Source organism: Geotrypetes seraphini, chromosome 8 (assembly GCF_902459505.1).
Source record: "Geotrypetes seraphini chromosome 8, aGeoSer1.1, whole genome shotgun sequence".
Classification (NCBI taxonomy): domain Eukaryota; kingdom Metazoa; phylum Chordata; class Amphibia; order Gymnophiona; family Dermophiidae; genus Geotrypetes; species Geotrypetes seraphini.
Window position 1 is genome coordinate 8,275,463 of NC_047091.1, and position 18,321 is coordinate 8,293,783.

At 43.7% G+C, this 18,321-nt stretch overlaps 1 protein-coding gene across 4 annotated transcripts in view; it reads right to left on the reverse strand.

Moving 5' to 3' along the window:
- Positions 1–13,503, reverse strand: part of GMEB1 (glucocorticoid modulatory element binding protein 1) — a 65,061-nt gene extending 51,558 nt beyond the window's left edge. Inside the window, exons 1-2 of one of the 4 annotated variants that reach the window (XM_033953975.1) lie at positions 13,345–13,503; positions 928–1,097 (exon numbers count right to left, since the gene is read on the reverse strand). In XM_033953975.1, coding sequence (XP_033809866.1) covers positions 928–1,097; positions 13,345–13,479 — 305 coding nt within the window. In that variant the 5' untranslated portion in view covers positions 13,480–13,503. Of the gene's footprint in view, positions 1–927; positions 1,098–1,415; positions 2,818–12,646; positions 12,665–13,344 lie in introns of those variants that run through there. The other 3 variants (XM_033953974.1, XM_033953976.1, XM_033953977.1) reach the window with 3 other exon arrangements.
- Between the last annotated feature and the right edge of the window lie 4,818 nt (positions 13,504–18,321).

Genomic DNA, 18,321 nt, shown 5'->3' on the forward strand with positions numbered 1-18,321 from the left:
TGCGCAAGGGGATGGGTTGGCAGGGTCATTGGGGTTCTGCTGCATGGGGGAATGGCTTCATATTATCTGTCCAAGTTGCTTAAACTCTTAATCGTTCATTTTTACGCTAATGAATTTATTTCATAAATGTTATGACATCTGAAATTCAGTTTAAGGATCTGTAATTTGTTTATCTGTCAGCCATTTAAAGTTCTATTTTATAGGGAAGATGCCAAAACAAGAACAATGCTTAGATTAGATCTGAAGCAACACAATGAAATTGCTTTCGGGGTTCTGTTGCATTGGGGGGTGATGGGAAAGATAGAAATATGCTACACAAGAGGATGGGTGAGAGGGGAGGAAAGATGCTGCACATGAGGGAATGAAGAAAGGAAAGAGGAAGAATTGGGGTAGAGGAAAAGAAGGGAGAGAAGATCGTTGTACACAAAAAAATAAGACATCCTTGAAAATAAACCCTAGTGCATTTTTTGGAGCCCAAATTAATATGACAGTGTCTTATTTTCAGGGAAACAGTACTAGAAAGCCAGAGGGACGTGGGGCCAGGTTGCTCCCCTCCCCCTCTCCATGTACGCCTGAGGACATTTCTCACATCAGCTGCCCTTCTTTCCAGCAGCCCAATGCCGTGTTGGCGCTTTGTGATAAATAAGTGGGTTTTCGGTTGCAGTTTAGGCACCTGGTCTCTAAAAGGTTCACCGTCACTGGACTAGAGGGAAGCACAGCTATTAGTATTACAGCCAAAGTATTGTCTCAGTCTCCACCTGCTGGTCATGATGAGATATTACCCATCAGTGAACTGTACCGGTCTGGAGAGATGCTAAAGAAATAACCCTGCTGCTTATCGTAGACATGATAAGATGAACTCAAGCTAAGTCAGATATTTGGAACACTGCCACCTCATGTCAAAGGATATTTATAGCGCTAACTTACCCAGTTTGCACTGGCTGCAGCTGTAAGATCACTTGGGTTTTGGTGTCTTCTGGGTTCTCTCCTTCGTTTCCTTCATTGGGGATAACCACCATATCCCCCACAGGGACGCTAACCTCAGCATTTGCCATTTTTCTCACATGGGCGGGGTAAAAGGCCAATTGCCAGGCCAGCTGCAGTGAGACAAGGAAAGCACCATTATATCCAAATTTTTTTGCATCACCCATCTCTTCTCCTACATCATTTGCCTCTGTTCATCTCTATGACACTTCCCTTACTAAAAACAGAATTAGCCAAATTATGATTATTTGGAATGAAAAGAATCGAAGAATCATCATTGGGGAACTGCCAAACTGGAATACCTGTTCTTACTAGCATTATTATTATAAAGGAATTGTTCCCACTACCCACACCCCCTGAACCAGGACACAGGTGTGGTCTACTGATTAGAGAAGTGAGCAATGAACCAAGACAAGTGGAGTCAACCTTACCCTCCCACTGACTCTGTGAAAACTTGGGGAGATCATGTTAATTCTCTTTGCCTCAGTTTATCCACCTTTAACTGGGTAGTAATAACATTGCTGCCCTTTCTCCTTTGGAAGCTGTCAAATAGATTAGGCATCAAAATTAGTTACCAGACTTTTCAGCCCAGCAAGGACTATATTTTTTATTCATATTATTCAACTACACCAACACAATTCTTGAGTGAAAGGCACTGTAAAGTTACCCATTCGATGTGAGGTATCCCAGCCTCTAACTCAATGGAGCTCCAGTTGGGAATCATTCGATACCAACCCTTCATTCAACTTAAATCAACATTAAAGCCACAGCCCCTCCAGCATCCCCGTTTCCATGACAGCTTAAGTCATGGAATGTGTACAATAGCACTTTACACATCAAGAGTGCTCTCCGTCATTTTTTCATCCTTTTAGGATGGGTTTGGGAGAGCTTTGATGGGAGCCCCAACAATTAGTAACATGAGGATGGTGCTAGGCAGATTTTCACGGTCTGAATCTAACAAACAATGAGATGGTTTGGATAGGCTGGAGTGAGCTTCTATGACAGCTCCAGTAGTTGCAACTAAGGACAGTATCAGGCGAACTTCTAAGGTCTATGGCTCAGAAATAACAAAGAAAAAAACCAACACTTTAATCATGAAATTGTAATCCATGTAATTATAGGGCAGGCTGGATGGACAGTTCAGGTTTTTATCTGCTCTCATTTACTATACGTTACTGTGTTAGGGTGTAATGCATAGGCAAAAGCCCCTCACACACCTTCAAGTCAGGATACGCAAGTATGTGTTATTTACAGTCCCAGCAAGCACATTTATACCTGTCATAGATAATTTCATTAACTGAAACAAATTAAAAATAAATTCAGAACTGCCACTGGCCGGGTAGCTCAGTGACAGTGGTATGAATTGTAAATGTGCAGGATTCCTGGTTTGATTCCTGGACCATGTCTCTAACCCAGATTGGAGATATAATGACAGTGTTTGCATTTAGTTGTCATGGTCAGTGACAAGGGCAACACCTAGTGGCAGGAATGGCCTGCAGAAGATACAGGGCCACTTGGAGACTGATGTATAAATGTTTTAAGTCAGTAGGGCTAAACGCAGGCCTAAATGTGAAAAGCAAAAACACTCATTCATAGGGCTGGCATGCCTGATGGCTAGATTTAAGGACCCTGTGTATGGTCACTAGCCAGTGATTATTGTTGCCAAGACCAAACTAGGAACAGTATTGCTGGGGGGAGACCAGACAGGAGAGTTCATACCCTCCCATTGAATGTGTGAACTTGGGCAAATAGGTTAGTTTCCTAGACGCAGAATTCAGAACTTGGACAGATAAAGGATTCATGGAGCCATCCATCACCTCAAAATTAAAATCCAAAGGCCTGGGACCAATGAGATCTTCTTAATCCCTGCTTTTCTAACAATTGTTTCTACAATTGAGCAAATTGATTTATCTCCCATTAACTCATTCCATACCAGAAGTGAAATAATGCTGGATAAAACAATCTTCCTTCTAGTCTCCAAAGCATGTCTTTAATTGCATAAGTGAAGGGGCAAAAAAAACACTAGCTCCAAGGACATGTCCACATCATAGAAACATAGAAACATAGAATATGACGGCAGAAAAGGGCTATAGCCCATCAAGTCTGCCCACTCTAATGACCCATCCCCCTGACTTTACTCCCTTAGAGATCCCACGTGAATGTCCCATTTTCTCTTAAAATCTGACACGCTGCTGGCCTTAATCACCTGCAGAGGTAGACTGTTCCAATGATCGACCACCCTTTCTGTGAAGAAGTATTTCCTGGAATCACCTCGAAATTTCCCTCCCCTGATTTTCAGCGGATGCCCTCTAGTGGTCGAATGACCTATAGGACAGAAGATATCATCTTCCACTTCGATACGGCCCATGACATATTTGAACGTCTCAATCATGTCCCCCCTCTCTCTTCGCTCTTCTAGTGAGTACAGCTGTAACTTATTTAGCCTTTCTTTATACGTGAGATCCCTGAGTCCCGAGACCAGCCTGGTGGCCATTCGCTGAACCGACTCAATTCGCCGCACATCTTTCCGGTAGTGTGGCCTCCAGAATTGAACACAATACTCCAAATGAGGTCTCACCATGGATCTGTACAGTGGCATCATCACTTCAGGTCTCCTGCTGACAAAACCCCTACGGATACAACCCATCATTTGCCTTGCCTTGGAGGAAGCCTTTTCCACTTGATTGGCAGCCTTCATGTCATCACTATTGATCACCCCTAAATCACGTTCCGCCGTGGTCCTAGCCAAGGTCTCACCATTTAGTGTGTAAGTTCTGCATGGATTTCCCTTACCCAGGTGCATTACTTTACACTTTTTAGCATTAAAGCATAGCTGCCAAGTCAATGACCACTGTTCCAGTAGTAGTAGGTCCTGCATCATACTGTCAGGCAAAATGCCTTTGCCTACTATGTTGCATAGTTTGGCGTCGTCGGCAAACAAAGATACTTTTCCTCTAAGCCCTTGGGTCATATCACCTATGAATAAGTTGAATAGAATCGGGCCCAAGACCGAGCCCTGTGGTACTCCACTGGTCACGTCTGACGTTTTGGAGGGGGTACCATTAAACCATTACCTTTTGAAGTCTACCGTGTAGCCAGTCCCTAACCCATGCAGTTAGTTTGTCCCCTAATCCCAGCGATTTCAGCTTGTTCAATAACCTGCGGTGTGGGACGCTATCAAAAGCTTTGCTGAAGTCCAAATATATCACATCCAGAGACTCCCCGGCATCCAGTTGTCTAGTTACCCAGTCAAAGAAGCCAATCAGATTAGATTGGCAGGACCTGCCCTTGGTAAATCCGTGTTGGTGGGGATCACGTAGGTTTTCTTCGTCCAGGATTGTGTCAAGTTTCTGCTTGATCAGTGTTTCCATAAGTTTGCTCACTATGGATGTGAGACTCACTGGTCTGTAATTTGCCGTCTCTGTCCTGCAGCCTTTTTTGTGAAGTGGAATAACGTTGGCTGTTTTCCAGTCCAAGGGAACTCTTCCGGTACGTAGGGAAAGATTGAAGAGTACGGCTAGCGGTTCTGCCAGGACTTGGCTCAACTCTCTGAGGACCCTGGGGTGTATGTTGTCTGGTCCCATGGCTTTGTTTACTTGGAGTCTTGGCTTTGTTTACTTGGAGTCTTGAAAGTTCGTAGTAGATGCTGCTGGGCGTAAACTCAAAATCTTGTAACGGGTCTTTCTGGTTGTCTCTTGTCCGTAACTGCGGACCGGCTCCCGGCGCTTCACAGGTGAAGACTGAGCAGAAGTATTCGTTTAGTAGTTCTGCCTTGGCAGTACATCTGTACTGGTTTCACCAAAAAGTGGATTGGGATTCATATGGGTCAGAATTACAAAAATGATTATTCACTATAAAGAGCAGGATTACATTACATTAGGGATTTCTATTCCGCCATTACCTTGCAGTTCAAGGCGGATTACAAAAGAATTATCCAAGATGTATTACAACAAGAACTTACAAAAAAAAAAAAAAAAAATTGGTAATTTTCAAAAAGAGTGAGAAATGGGTAAGGTTATTTGTTTGGGGTAGTTTAGTGAGAGGTGGAGTTTGAGACTTGCGGTATTATTTCTTTTTCAGAGTTTTCTTGAAGAGTATGGTCTTTATTTCTTTTCAAAAAGTCTTGTAGTCGAGGGATGCCGTCAGTAGATTGGCGATTTGATTGTCTAGTTTGGCTGCTTTCTTTTTTTAAAGGGAGGTTTAATCCTTAATTTTGGTCAAGGTCCATATAGTTTTATATCTCTAATAAGACTGGCAGAAAAGTATTAACCGCCCCCCACCCACAAGTTCTCAATCTCAAGGCCAAGAAAGGTCCATTCTTCAGCTGAATCATTATCATCGTAGAAACCAATAGTATCAAATCACTGTTGAGTGTATTTTTATACGTTCATATCATCATATTCCCTGTGGAGTTGCAACAAATATACCTCCCTGCTTTATCAAGCTGCACTGCTGAGCAGCACAGAGCTAAATACTGAGCCGCCCATAGAATTAGAATGGGTGACTTCCAGCACTGCTTCATAAAAAAGTGGGATAAAAAAACCCCAAGAAAGAAGGCCCATCCAGTCTGCCCAATTGGAATTTGTCGTTTTTGTAGATGTTGTGCATGAAAATTTCTCTATGTAATCCATTAACTTTCCTCTCTTCCATATCTTTTGCCTGACCTCTCAACCCTATACCTACCACTCTTCTCCATATTAGTCCCAAGTATTCCTAATATGATCCTCACTGGTAGGCATCTTCAACTTTAAATTTTATATGACCAACATTTAAGCCAATATCCAGACCTCCTATGTTTTATCATCAGGTTTTATAGTCACCAAAGTTAATGGGGATATTGTTAAAACATAGATTTTAAATAGGTTTATTAAAATATATATTTTTAAAAAATAGCCTCCTCATGTTCACTGAAATTTGAGTTTACATTCCAGCCTTCATAGAAGACCAAAGCTGTTTCTGGAGACCCAGTGTGATTTATACTGTTACTGTTTTGGAGATTTAAACACTACTCCATGAAGATTATCACAATGCAAAGCAAAAGACTGTGGAGACCGATGTTGCTGATGTAGACTTTATTAATATGAAGAAGTCAGTAAAAACATCCACAAATTGAAGTAGTGAAATTTGTGGATGATTTTACTGACTTCTTCATATCAGCAACATCAGTCTCCACAGTCTTTTGCTTTGGATTTTTCGTTTCATCTGTGGATTCTACAGGTCAACTCCTTGGTTGATTATCAGAATGCTCCATTATTACCTTTTTTTTTCACTTTTATCTTGTGCTCATCTCACACTTTTTTAATTTCATTACCATTTTTCTCTCCATCATCTTTTTCAGGAATCTACTGCAGCATCTACCACCACCTTTTCCATTAAGAAATATTTGTGGATGTTGCTTCTTGAGCTATCCATTGTGACCTTTTGTTGTAGAGCAATAGCTCCTAAACCTGGCCTGAGTCACCCCTAGTCAGCCGGGATTTAGGATATCCACAGTGAATAATATGAAATAGTGTGCATGCATATTTGTTGCAGTTATGCTGAAAAACAAATTGGCTGAAGGTCTCCAAGACAAGTTTGAGAACCTCTCAGAGTATTCTTCCTTCTGAAAAAGGTTAATTTCTTGTGACCAATTCATATTTTGAAGAATTTAAATCTCTACCATGCATCTTCAGTGTCTTCTTTCATCTAGGGAGTACATGTTTAGGTCTCTATGCCTCGTGATATATCTTTTATTGTAAATCTTTCATCATCTACCACTGGACTGCCTCTAGCCTATTTACATGAACAACTCCAGAATCAGACAATATTCTAACTGGCGTCTTACCAATAACTTGTAGAGGCAATTTAACCTCCCTTCTTCTGCTGGTAATGCCTCTCTCTATGTGTTCTAGCAGCTTCCTCTGGATGTGTCTATCACCTTATCACATTCTTCTGCCACCTTGAGATCAGCAGACAATATCACAATCTTTCTCCTGGTCAGTGCACATCAGTTTATCATACATGAATGTGTACTGCTCCCTTTGATTTCTGCATCCGAGGATCATCAAGGAATTGAAAGGGACTATAGCTAAACTGCTTCAACTAATAGCAAATCTGTCGATCAAATCGGGAAAGATTCCGGAAGACTGGAAGGTGGAGAATGTTACGCTGATCTTCAAAAAAGGTTTGAGGGGAGATCCGGAAAACTACAGACCGGTGAGTCTGACCTCAGTACCGGGAAAGATGGTAGAGACGCTAATAAAGGACCACATCATTGATCACCTTGATGGACATGGTTTAATGAGGACCAGCCAGCACGGTTTCAGCAAAGGCAGATCTTGCCTGACGAACTTGCTGCACTTCTTCGAGGGAGTAAACAGGCAGATAGACAAGGGCGACTCGGTTGATATAGTATATCTAGATTTTCAGAAGGTGTTCAACAAGGTTACACATGAACGACTACTTCGGAAAATTGCAAGCCATGGTGAAGTACTCACGTGGATTAAAAAATGGCTGGAGCATAAGAAACAGAGAGTGGGGGTAAATGGACAATACTCAGACTGGAAGAGTGTCACCAGCTGGGTGCCGCAGGGCTCGTGTTTGGACCTGTGCTCTTCAACATCTTTAGAAACGATATGGACATTGGTATGTACGACGAGTGAGGTGATTAAATTTGCGGACGATATTCAGAGTAGTGAAGACACAGGGGGATTGCGAAGATCTACAAAGTGACATAATCAAGCTCGATAAATGGGCATCAACATGGCAAATGAGGTTCAACATGGATAAGTGCAAAGTGATGCATGTCGGTAACAAAAATCTCATGCATGAATACAGGATGTCCAGGGCGGTACTTGGAGAGTCCTCCCAGGAAAGAGACTTGGGAGTTCTGATCGACAAGTCGATGAAGCCGTCTGCATAATGCATTGCGGCAGCAAAAAGGGCGAACAGAATGCTAGGAATGATAAAGAACGGGATCACGAACAGATTGGAGAAGGTTATCATGCCGCTGTACCGGGTCATGGTGCGCCCTCACCTGGAGTACTGCGTCCAGCACTGGTCGCCGTACATGAAGGAAGACACGGTACTACTCGAAAGAGTCCAGACAAGAGCGACTAAAATGGTTAAGGGGCTGTAGGAATTGCCATACAGTGAGAGATTGGAGAAACTGGGCCTCTTCTCCCTTGAAAAGAGGAGACATTCAAGATACTGAAGGGAATCGGCAGACTGTTCACACTCTCCAAGGTAGGGAGAATGAGAGGGCACTCTCTAAAGTTGAAAGGGGATAGATTCCGTACAAACGTAAAGAAGTTCTTCTTCTCCCAGAGAGTGGTGGAGAGCTGGAATGCTCTTCCGGAGTCTGTTGTAGGGGAAAACACCCTCCAGGGTTTCAAAACTAAGCTGGACAAGTTCCTGCTAAACTGGGATGTACGCAGGTGAGGCTGGACTCATTTAGAGCACTGGTCTTTGACCTGGGAGTCACTGCGTGAGTGGACTGCTAGGAAGGATGGACCACTGGTCTAACCCAGCAGTGGCAGTTCTTACGCATCCCAAATTTTAGAGCATTCCTCCAGCTTCCTTAAATCATTTCCACCCACTTCCTTTGTTTTCCTTCGTGCATTTTTTTGATATCTTCATCCTCATGTCTATGCAGAGCTTAATGTCACCTGCAAGGTAAGCTTTTCTTCCTAAATTTCTGCAGTGTTACAAAAAGACGGTAACAAATGACAGCAGTCAAAGACCATCCGACCCTTCCAGCCTGCCAGTTATCCAGTTGATACAGCTGATGCAATTCAAGGTGTAAGGAAGCACGTTGGAGTATTTGTTTAATATATGTTTGAAATGTGTTTTAGAGCTCCTTTTACAAAGCCGCATTAGGTCTTTTTTATCACCGGCCACAGTGATATTAGCTCCAATGCTCATAGAATTCCTATGTCAGAGCTAATACCACCACAAAAAAAGAGGGGTTAGTGTGGTACATTTTTACTATGTATGTTCAACTTTTTCTGCTCTGGATAAGTATGGGTTACAAATAATAAACTATATCTAACTGCCCGTGTGATCACCTGCAAAATTTATCCTCATCCAAGCTTTTTTTTTGGGGGGGGGGGGGATTCCCTTTGTAAAGCCACATGACAGATAGATTTATACCCCCGACATACCATCTAAAAAGAGTCTCTTTAGAGCAGTCCACCTTTATCATCTCTGGCTTATCACAGACCGACTTAAGGAAAGATTTGGTTCTTACCTCATTAAATCTTCTTTCTAGTAGACAGGCAGTCCATTCCTGAACCTGTGAGAAGAGGTTGACTAGGGTTCATGAATGAAGTGTCTGATGCACTAGAAGGAAAGATTAGGTTCTTACCTCATTAATCTTCTTTCTAGTAGACAGACCATTCCTGAAGCTGTGGGTAGTTAACCTCTTCTCACAGGTTCAGGAACAGAGTGTCTGTCACATTAGAAACTCTGTTACTGTTTCAGCTGCCATCACCTACCCTGGGAGGGCACCCCATGCTTTCATCCTTTCTGTGAAAAACATTTTATCCTTAGCCTACCCTCTCAAAGTCTCATATCACAATCCTGGATTTGACATACTGCTGTCTTTCTGTGGTACTATCAAAGCAACGTTCAGTTGTGGATTAGGAATTGGTTATCAGACAGAAAACAGAGTAGGATTAAATTGATATTTTTCTATTGATATTTTTCTCAATGGAGGAAGGTAAATCTGTTTGGGGACCAGTGCTATTTAACTTATTTATAAATGATCTGGAAATTGGAACAATGAGCAAGGTGATTAGATTTGCAGATGACAATAAACCTTTCAAAGCTGTTAAAATGTATGCACTGTGAAAAATTGCAGGAAGACCTTATGAAATTGGAAAACTAGGAGAGTCCAAATGGAAGATCAAATTTAATGTGGACAAATGCAAAGTGGTGCATATTGGGAAGAATAACCCAAAACATAGTTACCAGATGCTAGGGTCAACCTTGGTGGGGTCAGTGCCCAAGAAAAAGATCTGGGTGTCATTGTAGACAATACACTGAAACCTTCCGCCCAATGTGCGGCAGCTGCCATAAAAGCAAACAGGATGCTAGGAATTATTAGAAAAGAGATGGTAAACAAGACTAAGAACGTTATAATGCCTTTGTATTGCTCCACTCTGTGGCCTCACCTTGAGAATTGCATTCAGTTCTGGTCACCTTATCTCAAAAAAGATATAGCGGAACTAGAAAAGGTTCAAAGAATAGTGACCAAGATAATAAAGGGGACAGAACTCATCTTCTATGAGGAAAGATTAAATAGGTTAGGGCTCTTCAACTTGGAAAAGAGACGGCTGAGGGGAGATATGACTGAAGTCTACAAAACCTTGAGGGGTGTAGAATGGGTACAAGTGGATCAGTTTTTTACTCCATCAAATTACAAAGACTAGAGGACACTCAATGAAATTACAGGGAGATACTTTTAAAACCAATAGGAGGAAATATTTTTTCACTCTGAGAATAATCTCTGGAACACGATGCCAGAAGATATGGTAAGAGGGTTAATGTAGCTGATTTTAAAAAAGGTTTGGATAAGTTTCTGGAGAAAAGTCCATAGTCTGCTATTGAGAAAGACCTGCTTGCCCTAGGTCAGTACCATGTATTTGGGTTTTTGCCAGGTATTTATGGCCTGTATTGACCACCATGAAGATGGAATACTGGTCTAGATCAGTGGTTTCCAACCCTATCCTGGAGGACCCCCATAACAATCAGGTTTTCAGGCTAGCCCTAATGAATATGCATGAGAGATTTGCATATAATGGAAGTGACAGGCATGCAAATCTGCTCCATGCATATTCATTAAGGCTAACCTGAAAACTCAGTTGGCCTGGGGGTCCTACAGGACAGGGTTGGGAATCACTGGTCTACATGACCATTGGTCTGACCCAGAAAAGCTATTCAATTCTATCTATATCCTCCCATCAGCAAGGTCTCCAAAACTGGACACAATACTCTTATGATAGGTTTTAATGCTGTCAGGTAGTTCTGATGCGGGTGCTGTGTACTCAGTGTCCCCTCCTGAAGAAGCTCCAATTCGTGAAACTCGAGTTGGGGAGGGAGGGGGGGGGGGTCGATGGAAATGTGAGACAGCATACACCAGAGTTTTTATTGTACCGGAGCAGTTGCTGAGGAGTCACAGCTTGACCACTGCTAAAAAGATAAGTAATGATTGTAAGGAGTAGAGTTTAAGATCTAATCATAATGCGGTGGTTTGAGATAGTGAATAGCTGTGATGGTCTCACACGCAACTGCTTCCATGGTTATCACTAGAGGTGGATTGTAAGGTCTGAGCTTTTCACACACACACAAAAAAAAAATATATATATATATACAGTGGTGCCTCACATAACGAACTTAATTCGTTCCAGGAGCAAGTTTGTTATGCGAAAAGTTCGTTATGTGAAACGCGTTTTCCCATAACAATACATGTTAAAAAAAATTATTCGTTCTGCAGCATAAAATATGCTAAGATGACATAAAAAAAGATAAATTTGTCAAAATGGTGAAAATGGTGGTCTTGCTGAGGCCAAACTCTTTGACGAGGTCACACTGTTTTACCCCACATTCACTCCTTCTAATTATTTCCCGTTTCATTTCAACAGAAATCACCTTCCTGCTTTTTTTAGAAGCCATGATATATAAAAAATATTGAGTTTATCTTAAAAGGACGACTGTATACAGTGAGAGAGGGCAGAGTCTCAGCGGCAAAAACTGGGGCTTAACTTTTCTTTTTTTTTTTTCTAGCATTGGGGAAGCGGCGAGAGTAGCTCCGCCCCCCCCAACGCATCAGCAGTAGGCGCCGGACCCCTCCATAAAAGGAGGCGAGCCGACGGTCCGCCACTGCACAGGGAGCCAGGCGAAGGGCTGTGAGAGAGGGCAGTTAAGCGCAGTGACTAACGACTGCCTGCAGTGCCTGCGCGGAAGGATGCAATACATCGGCAGCTCGGGCGACTTCGTTGTGTGAAACGAAGTTCGTTGTATGAATCAAGACATGAAGTTCGTTGTGTGCAGCGTTCGCTGTGCGAGGCGTTCGTTATGCGAGGCACCACTGTATATATATATATATATATACACACACACACACACATATATTGTTATTTTATAATATAAAAATTTATATTATATGAAGTGATTAGGGAAGTACTAGGTTTTAACCACTACCATCTTCATACTAATTATACAAACCCCTTTATTCAACCTAACATCCCTCTGGCACTAGCTGCTGCCTTGTCACTCCATTTCCCTACCCTGAAATCACAATGTATCACCCTAAGGACTGATTCCTGCTCCACTGACATTGGCACCTCATCCCTGATGTACCACTTGCTCGGATTTCTGGCAATTCATAATAAAGGTATTTTTTCCTGACAGCCTGTTTTGTTTGTTTTTTAATCTGTATTTTTATTAGCTATTTTTATTACTAGCTGTAACAATCCCTGCCATGGCCATTATTTTATAGACTTTTTTCCTCCTCCCATTTACAGTCAATATATTTTTGTTGACAACTTCACATGGATTTTAGGGGTGCCTGAATACCCCTAATATTGGCAGCCACGCAAAAGGTGATTTGTGCCGAGCTTAGCACCTTTCAGCCCTTGCGAAAAAGTGGGCTTCTGCGTGAATAACTTCGCTAGGTACCTCCCTCGTAAACCTGCGCATCAATTAGCGCTACACCCATCAGCCCACACGGTAGCCGCGTTCCTAAAACGGGGCTCATTTGTGTTTCAGACTGGGACTTTTGGCACATTCACACCGTTAAGCGCGCGAGGCGAGCACGAGCTGCCCTTGAGAGGAGCGAGGCTGCACGAGAAAGGCGCCAAACTCTATCCGCGCCCTCCCTCGAGCGTTCAGTGTACGCGGCTCGTGCAGGGGGCGCACCCGATCACCCCCCTCAAGGGAGAGCGAAAGGGGCCGTGCACGCGCAGCACCCGGCGCCACCATACGCGCGCGCTCAACTTCCCTTTCCCCCCCCCTCTTCTGCCGCCACCAGTCCCACGCAATCCCTTCTCGCGCTGCCTCCCTCCCCCACGCCAAAGCGTTCGTGTGTGTGTGTGGCGCGCGCGCGCCTCAGCTCACGTGCAGCCTGCGGGCGGGGCGGTCTAGGCACCCCCCCCCCCTCCCTTCTAACACAGACGCCGCGACGTCCGCTCCCCCGGGTACGGCGGCACGTACGGCACGGAGCGCTTGGCCGCGGCCGGACAGGGAAGAGGGTGAGGCCAAGGCCCTTCCAGATCGCCTCGCCGACTTGGCCGAGGCCCGGGGCAGGGTCGAGCCCCGAAGCGTCCAAAACCCGCTCGCACTTGTGGGCGACGGCACCGTCTCCTCCCTCACGCTCCTTACCGTAAGCAGCGGCGAGTCCGGACTTCCAAAGTGGGGGGATGGGGGAGGGGAGGTTGGGGATGACGGAGCAGGCGCAGTGAGGTCTTCCAGATTCCTGCACTTCCGGTCGCCTTGCTTGCACACACACACACGCATACACGCCTTAAAGTTGCAACCCCTCGCTCGCCCGCCTAGCTTGCATCTTCCTCTCGGGGAGGGAAGGGTCGTCTGACAGCGGTATTTGCTCCATTGTGTGCCAACGTGGTGTGAAAAGGCTTTGTAGAGCTACTAGCATTGTGGGGTTTTTTTTTTCTTTTTCCTGTTAATCATCATTACGTCGAAGATAATAGCTGAAATAATTAAGAAATGCATTTAAAAGGAACATTTTTGTTTTTATTAAAGGAAGAGAGGCTCGGGATTTTTTTATTTTTGTGCTTTTTGAGCCTCAGTCAATGTGGGGTCCTTTTTTACTAACACCTAATGCAGCTAAGAACAAGGATGGGTCCAGGAGTTCTGTGGCGACTTCAAAATGTGCACGTGCAAACCATGAGCGAAACAAACAAAAAAAATAAACTTTATCCCTGGGCTATTCCTTGTTAGCTTATCTACATTACTGCACGCTAACTGGTTACCACATGAGCCCTTAAAGCCCACAAAATGGAAGGTGGTTAAGAACTCGTGCGGCAATTTAAAAAAAAAAAAAGGCTATTAATCCAAAAAAATTGAAAATAGGCCTTTTCACATCAGCAGTAAAAATAGCACATGCAGAAAACCCCACTGAAGTCCACACTAAGGGCCATTATTTACCATATCTTTGTTCAACTAAATCAGCACTGCAAGGTTGCCCACTCCCAAGAAATATTTTTACTGGCAGTCTTTTAACTTAGGTAATAAGAATAAAGTCACACTTTCTTTGGACTGATTGAATACCTTTTTTTTAACAACCCAATGCTTTTATTGGCTATCATGAAAAAAAGTCTGCATGCAGGGGTTAAGTGTTCTTGAAAGATCAGTTGAGCCACGGGGATCCCTTCAGAAGAGAAACTGAGCAGGTTGCAGGCAGGTTTTCTGCAATTTTGTGCAATTTAATAAAATAATCTTGAAACCACATCTTGGCCCCAACTTGACTTTTGGAAATGCCGTCGCTAAGTACCGTAAGAGTAAAATTAAGTATTGGGGTAGGCTGTCTAAAATAACTTTAAAAAAGAGCTTACAAAATAAGTTTTCCCCCCCCCCCCCCATTTTATAAAATCATAGTGGAAACAGCTCAAACGCTCATAGTATTCATATGAGTGATGAGATGTTACTGCCACGGCCAGCGCTAAAAATCATGCTACACTTTTGTAAAAGTGGGGGGTTAATCAGTGCAATAGCAAGCTATACATAGATAAACACGTTTTAAAATGTTTTCAGAAAAATAATTTGGGAGAGATTTCTTGCTTTGTGGAAATAAGGGGGTACATGTTAACAGCTGTGATAAGCAGCTAGTATGGTTTTAACAAGTGCTGCCCAATTCAGGAAAAATATTTTGATTCGATTCAGCCTATTGATTTTTTGATTCGCTTCTCCTGCCCAATCTGGTGTTTGTTTTTTTCAAACATCCTGGTAGGTTTATTTTATAGCCTTTTCACCCCCACACCGGCGCTGTGTTGTAAACACAAATAAAAAAGACTTTTCCAATCTCTCTGTTAGCTAACACCAGCTCTGGCAAGATACACCTTTCAAATCTGACATATTGTAATCACGAAACAGAAAATAAAATTATTTTTTCTACCTATTGTTGCCTGGACAAATTATTCAAATCATGCTGGTCCCAGGCTCTGGTTTCTTGTTTTTCTTCTGTTAACTCACTCATAAGGGTCTCCTTCCCATTTGACGTTTTCTTCTTTCTCCATGCTCACCATCCATTTTCCATCTTTGTACCTTCCCTTCCATTAAACAAAACAAAAAAACGTGGAACAGATGATCTTGATATACAATTTATTTGAATAATGATGCAGAGATGTGTGCAATAAAATATACAATAATACAATGGACTTAATGTAGATGTGGCATGGACCCAACATGTTTTATGACTATGCTCGCTGTGTACACAGATTTTATTGTTTTGCAAGTGCAAGCTTGTGGCACTTAGCAAGACCAGGCCCTGGAAAAAGGTCGTTGTCACTACTGAAACACGGCCTGTGTCGGGTCTGTGCCACATCTACATTAAGTCCATTGTATTATTGTATATTTTATCGCACACATCTCTGCACCATTATTCAAATAAATTGTATATCAAGATCATCTCGTACATGGTTTTTTTGTTTTGCTTTGCAGTTGTTTTTGTGGAACTACTTCAGTGAACCTTTGTGTTTTCTTCCCTTCCACTGCCATATCCAACATCTCTTTCCCACTGTCTATCATCTCTCTTCTTTCTTTCTTTCTTTCTCTCTCTTTCTTCCTGCCTTGTGCCCTGGGTCAAACCTCTATTCTCCATGCAGCATCTCTTCCTTCCTTCCATTATCATGTGCAACATTTATTTCTCTAAAAGGATGCAGAAGATGAAAAAGTGAGGCAAACTGGAAACAACCACACAAATCGCACTCCTCACTTATTTGGGTTCAATTACAGGATGGCAAGAGAGCTTTCAAAGCCATTCACATCTGTATAAAAGATCTATTAAAATGTCCTGCTTTGGCTCCTCTAATTGCCTCCTCCTTAAATGTAGCTTCTTTGCTTGTTGTTGTTTATCTTGCTATTACTTTTCAAAAATAAATACTAAACAGCATTTCTTTTTTTTACTTATCATTTTAATGCAGTGTCTCTAGCACGTGATGTATATGAAGTACTGTAGTTTATAGCCTGACAGAGAGCATGTATGTATGAAATTTATTTAAGGTTATTTACTTAACATTGATTTATTTATTTGGTAACAAAATATGTATTTTTAACTATGAATTGTCATAAATTAGATAATTATGCTTTTAAATAAGTTTTTAGATTTCTTTGCACAGTAGTTGAGCATTTGGTAAAGTTATATGTGGTATGAATTAGCAATTGACTATAAATTATGGGGTTTATAATAAAAAAAACAACAAACGTCTAAAAAGTGTCCTAAATGGCTACTTGGACGATCAAAAAGCCTGATCGTCCAAGTAACCATAATAAAAGCTGGTTTAGACGTATCTAAAACCAGCTTAGGCCTTTCCCTTGCCACTAAACGCACAGAGAGAAAAGAGGCTTGTTTAGAGGGGAAAGGGTGGGCGGGAGGTGGGCCGACCTACACCTAGGCGTGCAGCAGGTATAACCAAAACCTTAGGCGGGTTGCCTAATCGGCACTTATATGTTTTTGACTTAGACGAAGTCAAAACAGGTCTAAGTGCCAAAAAAGGGGCCGCTGAGCTGATCGTGGCTGCTGCAATCAGCTCAGCGGCCCCAGCAACCTGCCTACCCCCTACAGCAATGATCACGGCAAGAGAGATGCCTCATCTCCTCTACCCGAACTGCTGCGACCTGCGGCAGGAGAGATGCCCTATCTCTTCTGCTGCGAGTTGCGGCAGTTCGGGTAAAGGAGTGATGGCATCGTGGTAGGGGAGATGAGGCATCTCTCCTGCCGCGATCCATCACCCCCCCATACACACAACATCGGGGCAAGAGGGAGCCCAAGCCCCCCCCCCCCCCCCCCCCCGATTACGTTCGGGGCAAGAGGGAGCCCAAGCCCTCTTGCCCTGCGGCACCGACGACCCCCCCCCCCCGACGATATCGGGGCAGGAGGGAACCCAATCCCTCCTATTTTGATTGGCCCAGGTGCATTAGGCCCCACCTGTGGGCGGGGTTTCAGCCACCTGGGCCAATCCGGCCCCATTCTGGAGCCGGCTGGCCTGCCGGACGGGCGGGCTTGGCACCCGTCTGCCCGTCCAACATTTCAAAGGTATTGGGGGTGGGGGGGTCATAGGGTCGACGGGGGGTCGCAGGTTGGTGGGGGGGGGCGATCAGGGGTTCAGAAGGGCGGTTGTTGGAGGGGGGAGTTGTGTCGAGTTGTGGCTAAGAGCCTTCTGACTTCTAACCAACTGCAGCTCGTATAGGTCCTGTGCTTCACAGTCCAGGAGCCACTAAATCAGAATATGAAAAAACAGCCATTTTCCAGCCATTGCAAAGTAACCTTAGAGTGTGGGAAAGTTTCTCAGCCTTTAAAATTCAGGAAATGCTCCCCATTATACTTGGCACTGGGTTCTTGTCTGTATGAAAAAAGGGGTCTATATATCAGGGATTATGCTGCAATAGTAAAGTAACAGTAGAAACTCATCACAAAAATGCTCAAGTAAGAGTATAGCCTCTTAAAACAACTTTTTTATTACAAAGTTAAAAATATTGGAGAGACCACTGGGGCCCTGTGCTTTAGGAGATCCAATGCTGCCAGGTGTCAGTGACTTGTAGCTGGAACAAGCCAAAAAAACAACTGGTGTGCTGCTGGCCCACAATATCATTGGCAGTCTCTTCCACAACCCCCACCCCCGGCACAGTATCACGGGCAGACTCTTCCACCACCGCGGCACAGTATCTTTGGCAATCTCTTCCCTCCCCGGTACCTTTTTTTAATTGCGCTTTATCGGCAGGAGCTTTCTGTGCTCCTGCCCTTCCCTCCATAAACTGCTGCCTCCTGATATCTTCCTTCAGCTGCAGAGCGGTGCAGAAGGCAGGTGCGAGCTTTTCGTGGCCTGCCTGGTCCTGCACTGCTCTCTGAATAGCTTCTCATCCCATGAGAACTGACAGAAGCTATTCTGAGAGTAGCGCAGGACCAGGCAGGCCGTGAAAAGCTCGCGCCTGCCTTCTGCAGCGCTCTGCAGCTGACGGAAGCCAACAGGAGGCAGCGGTTTACAGAGGGAAGGGCAGGATCACGGAAAGCTCCTGCCGATAAAGTGCAGCGGCCGCAAAAAGCTCGTGCCTTCCTTCAGCACCGCTCTGCAGCTAAAGGAAGACATCAGGAGGCAGTGGTTTACAGAAAGCTCCTGCAGA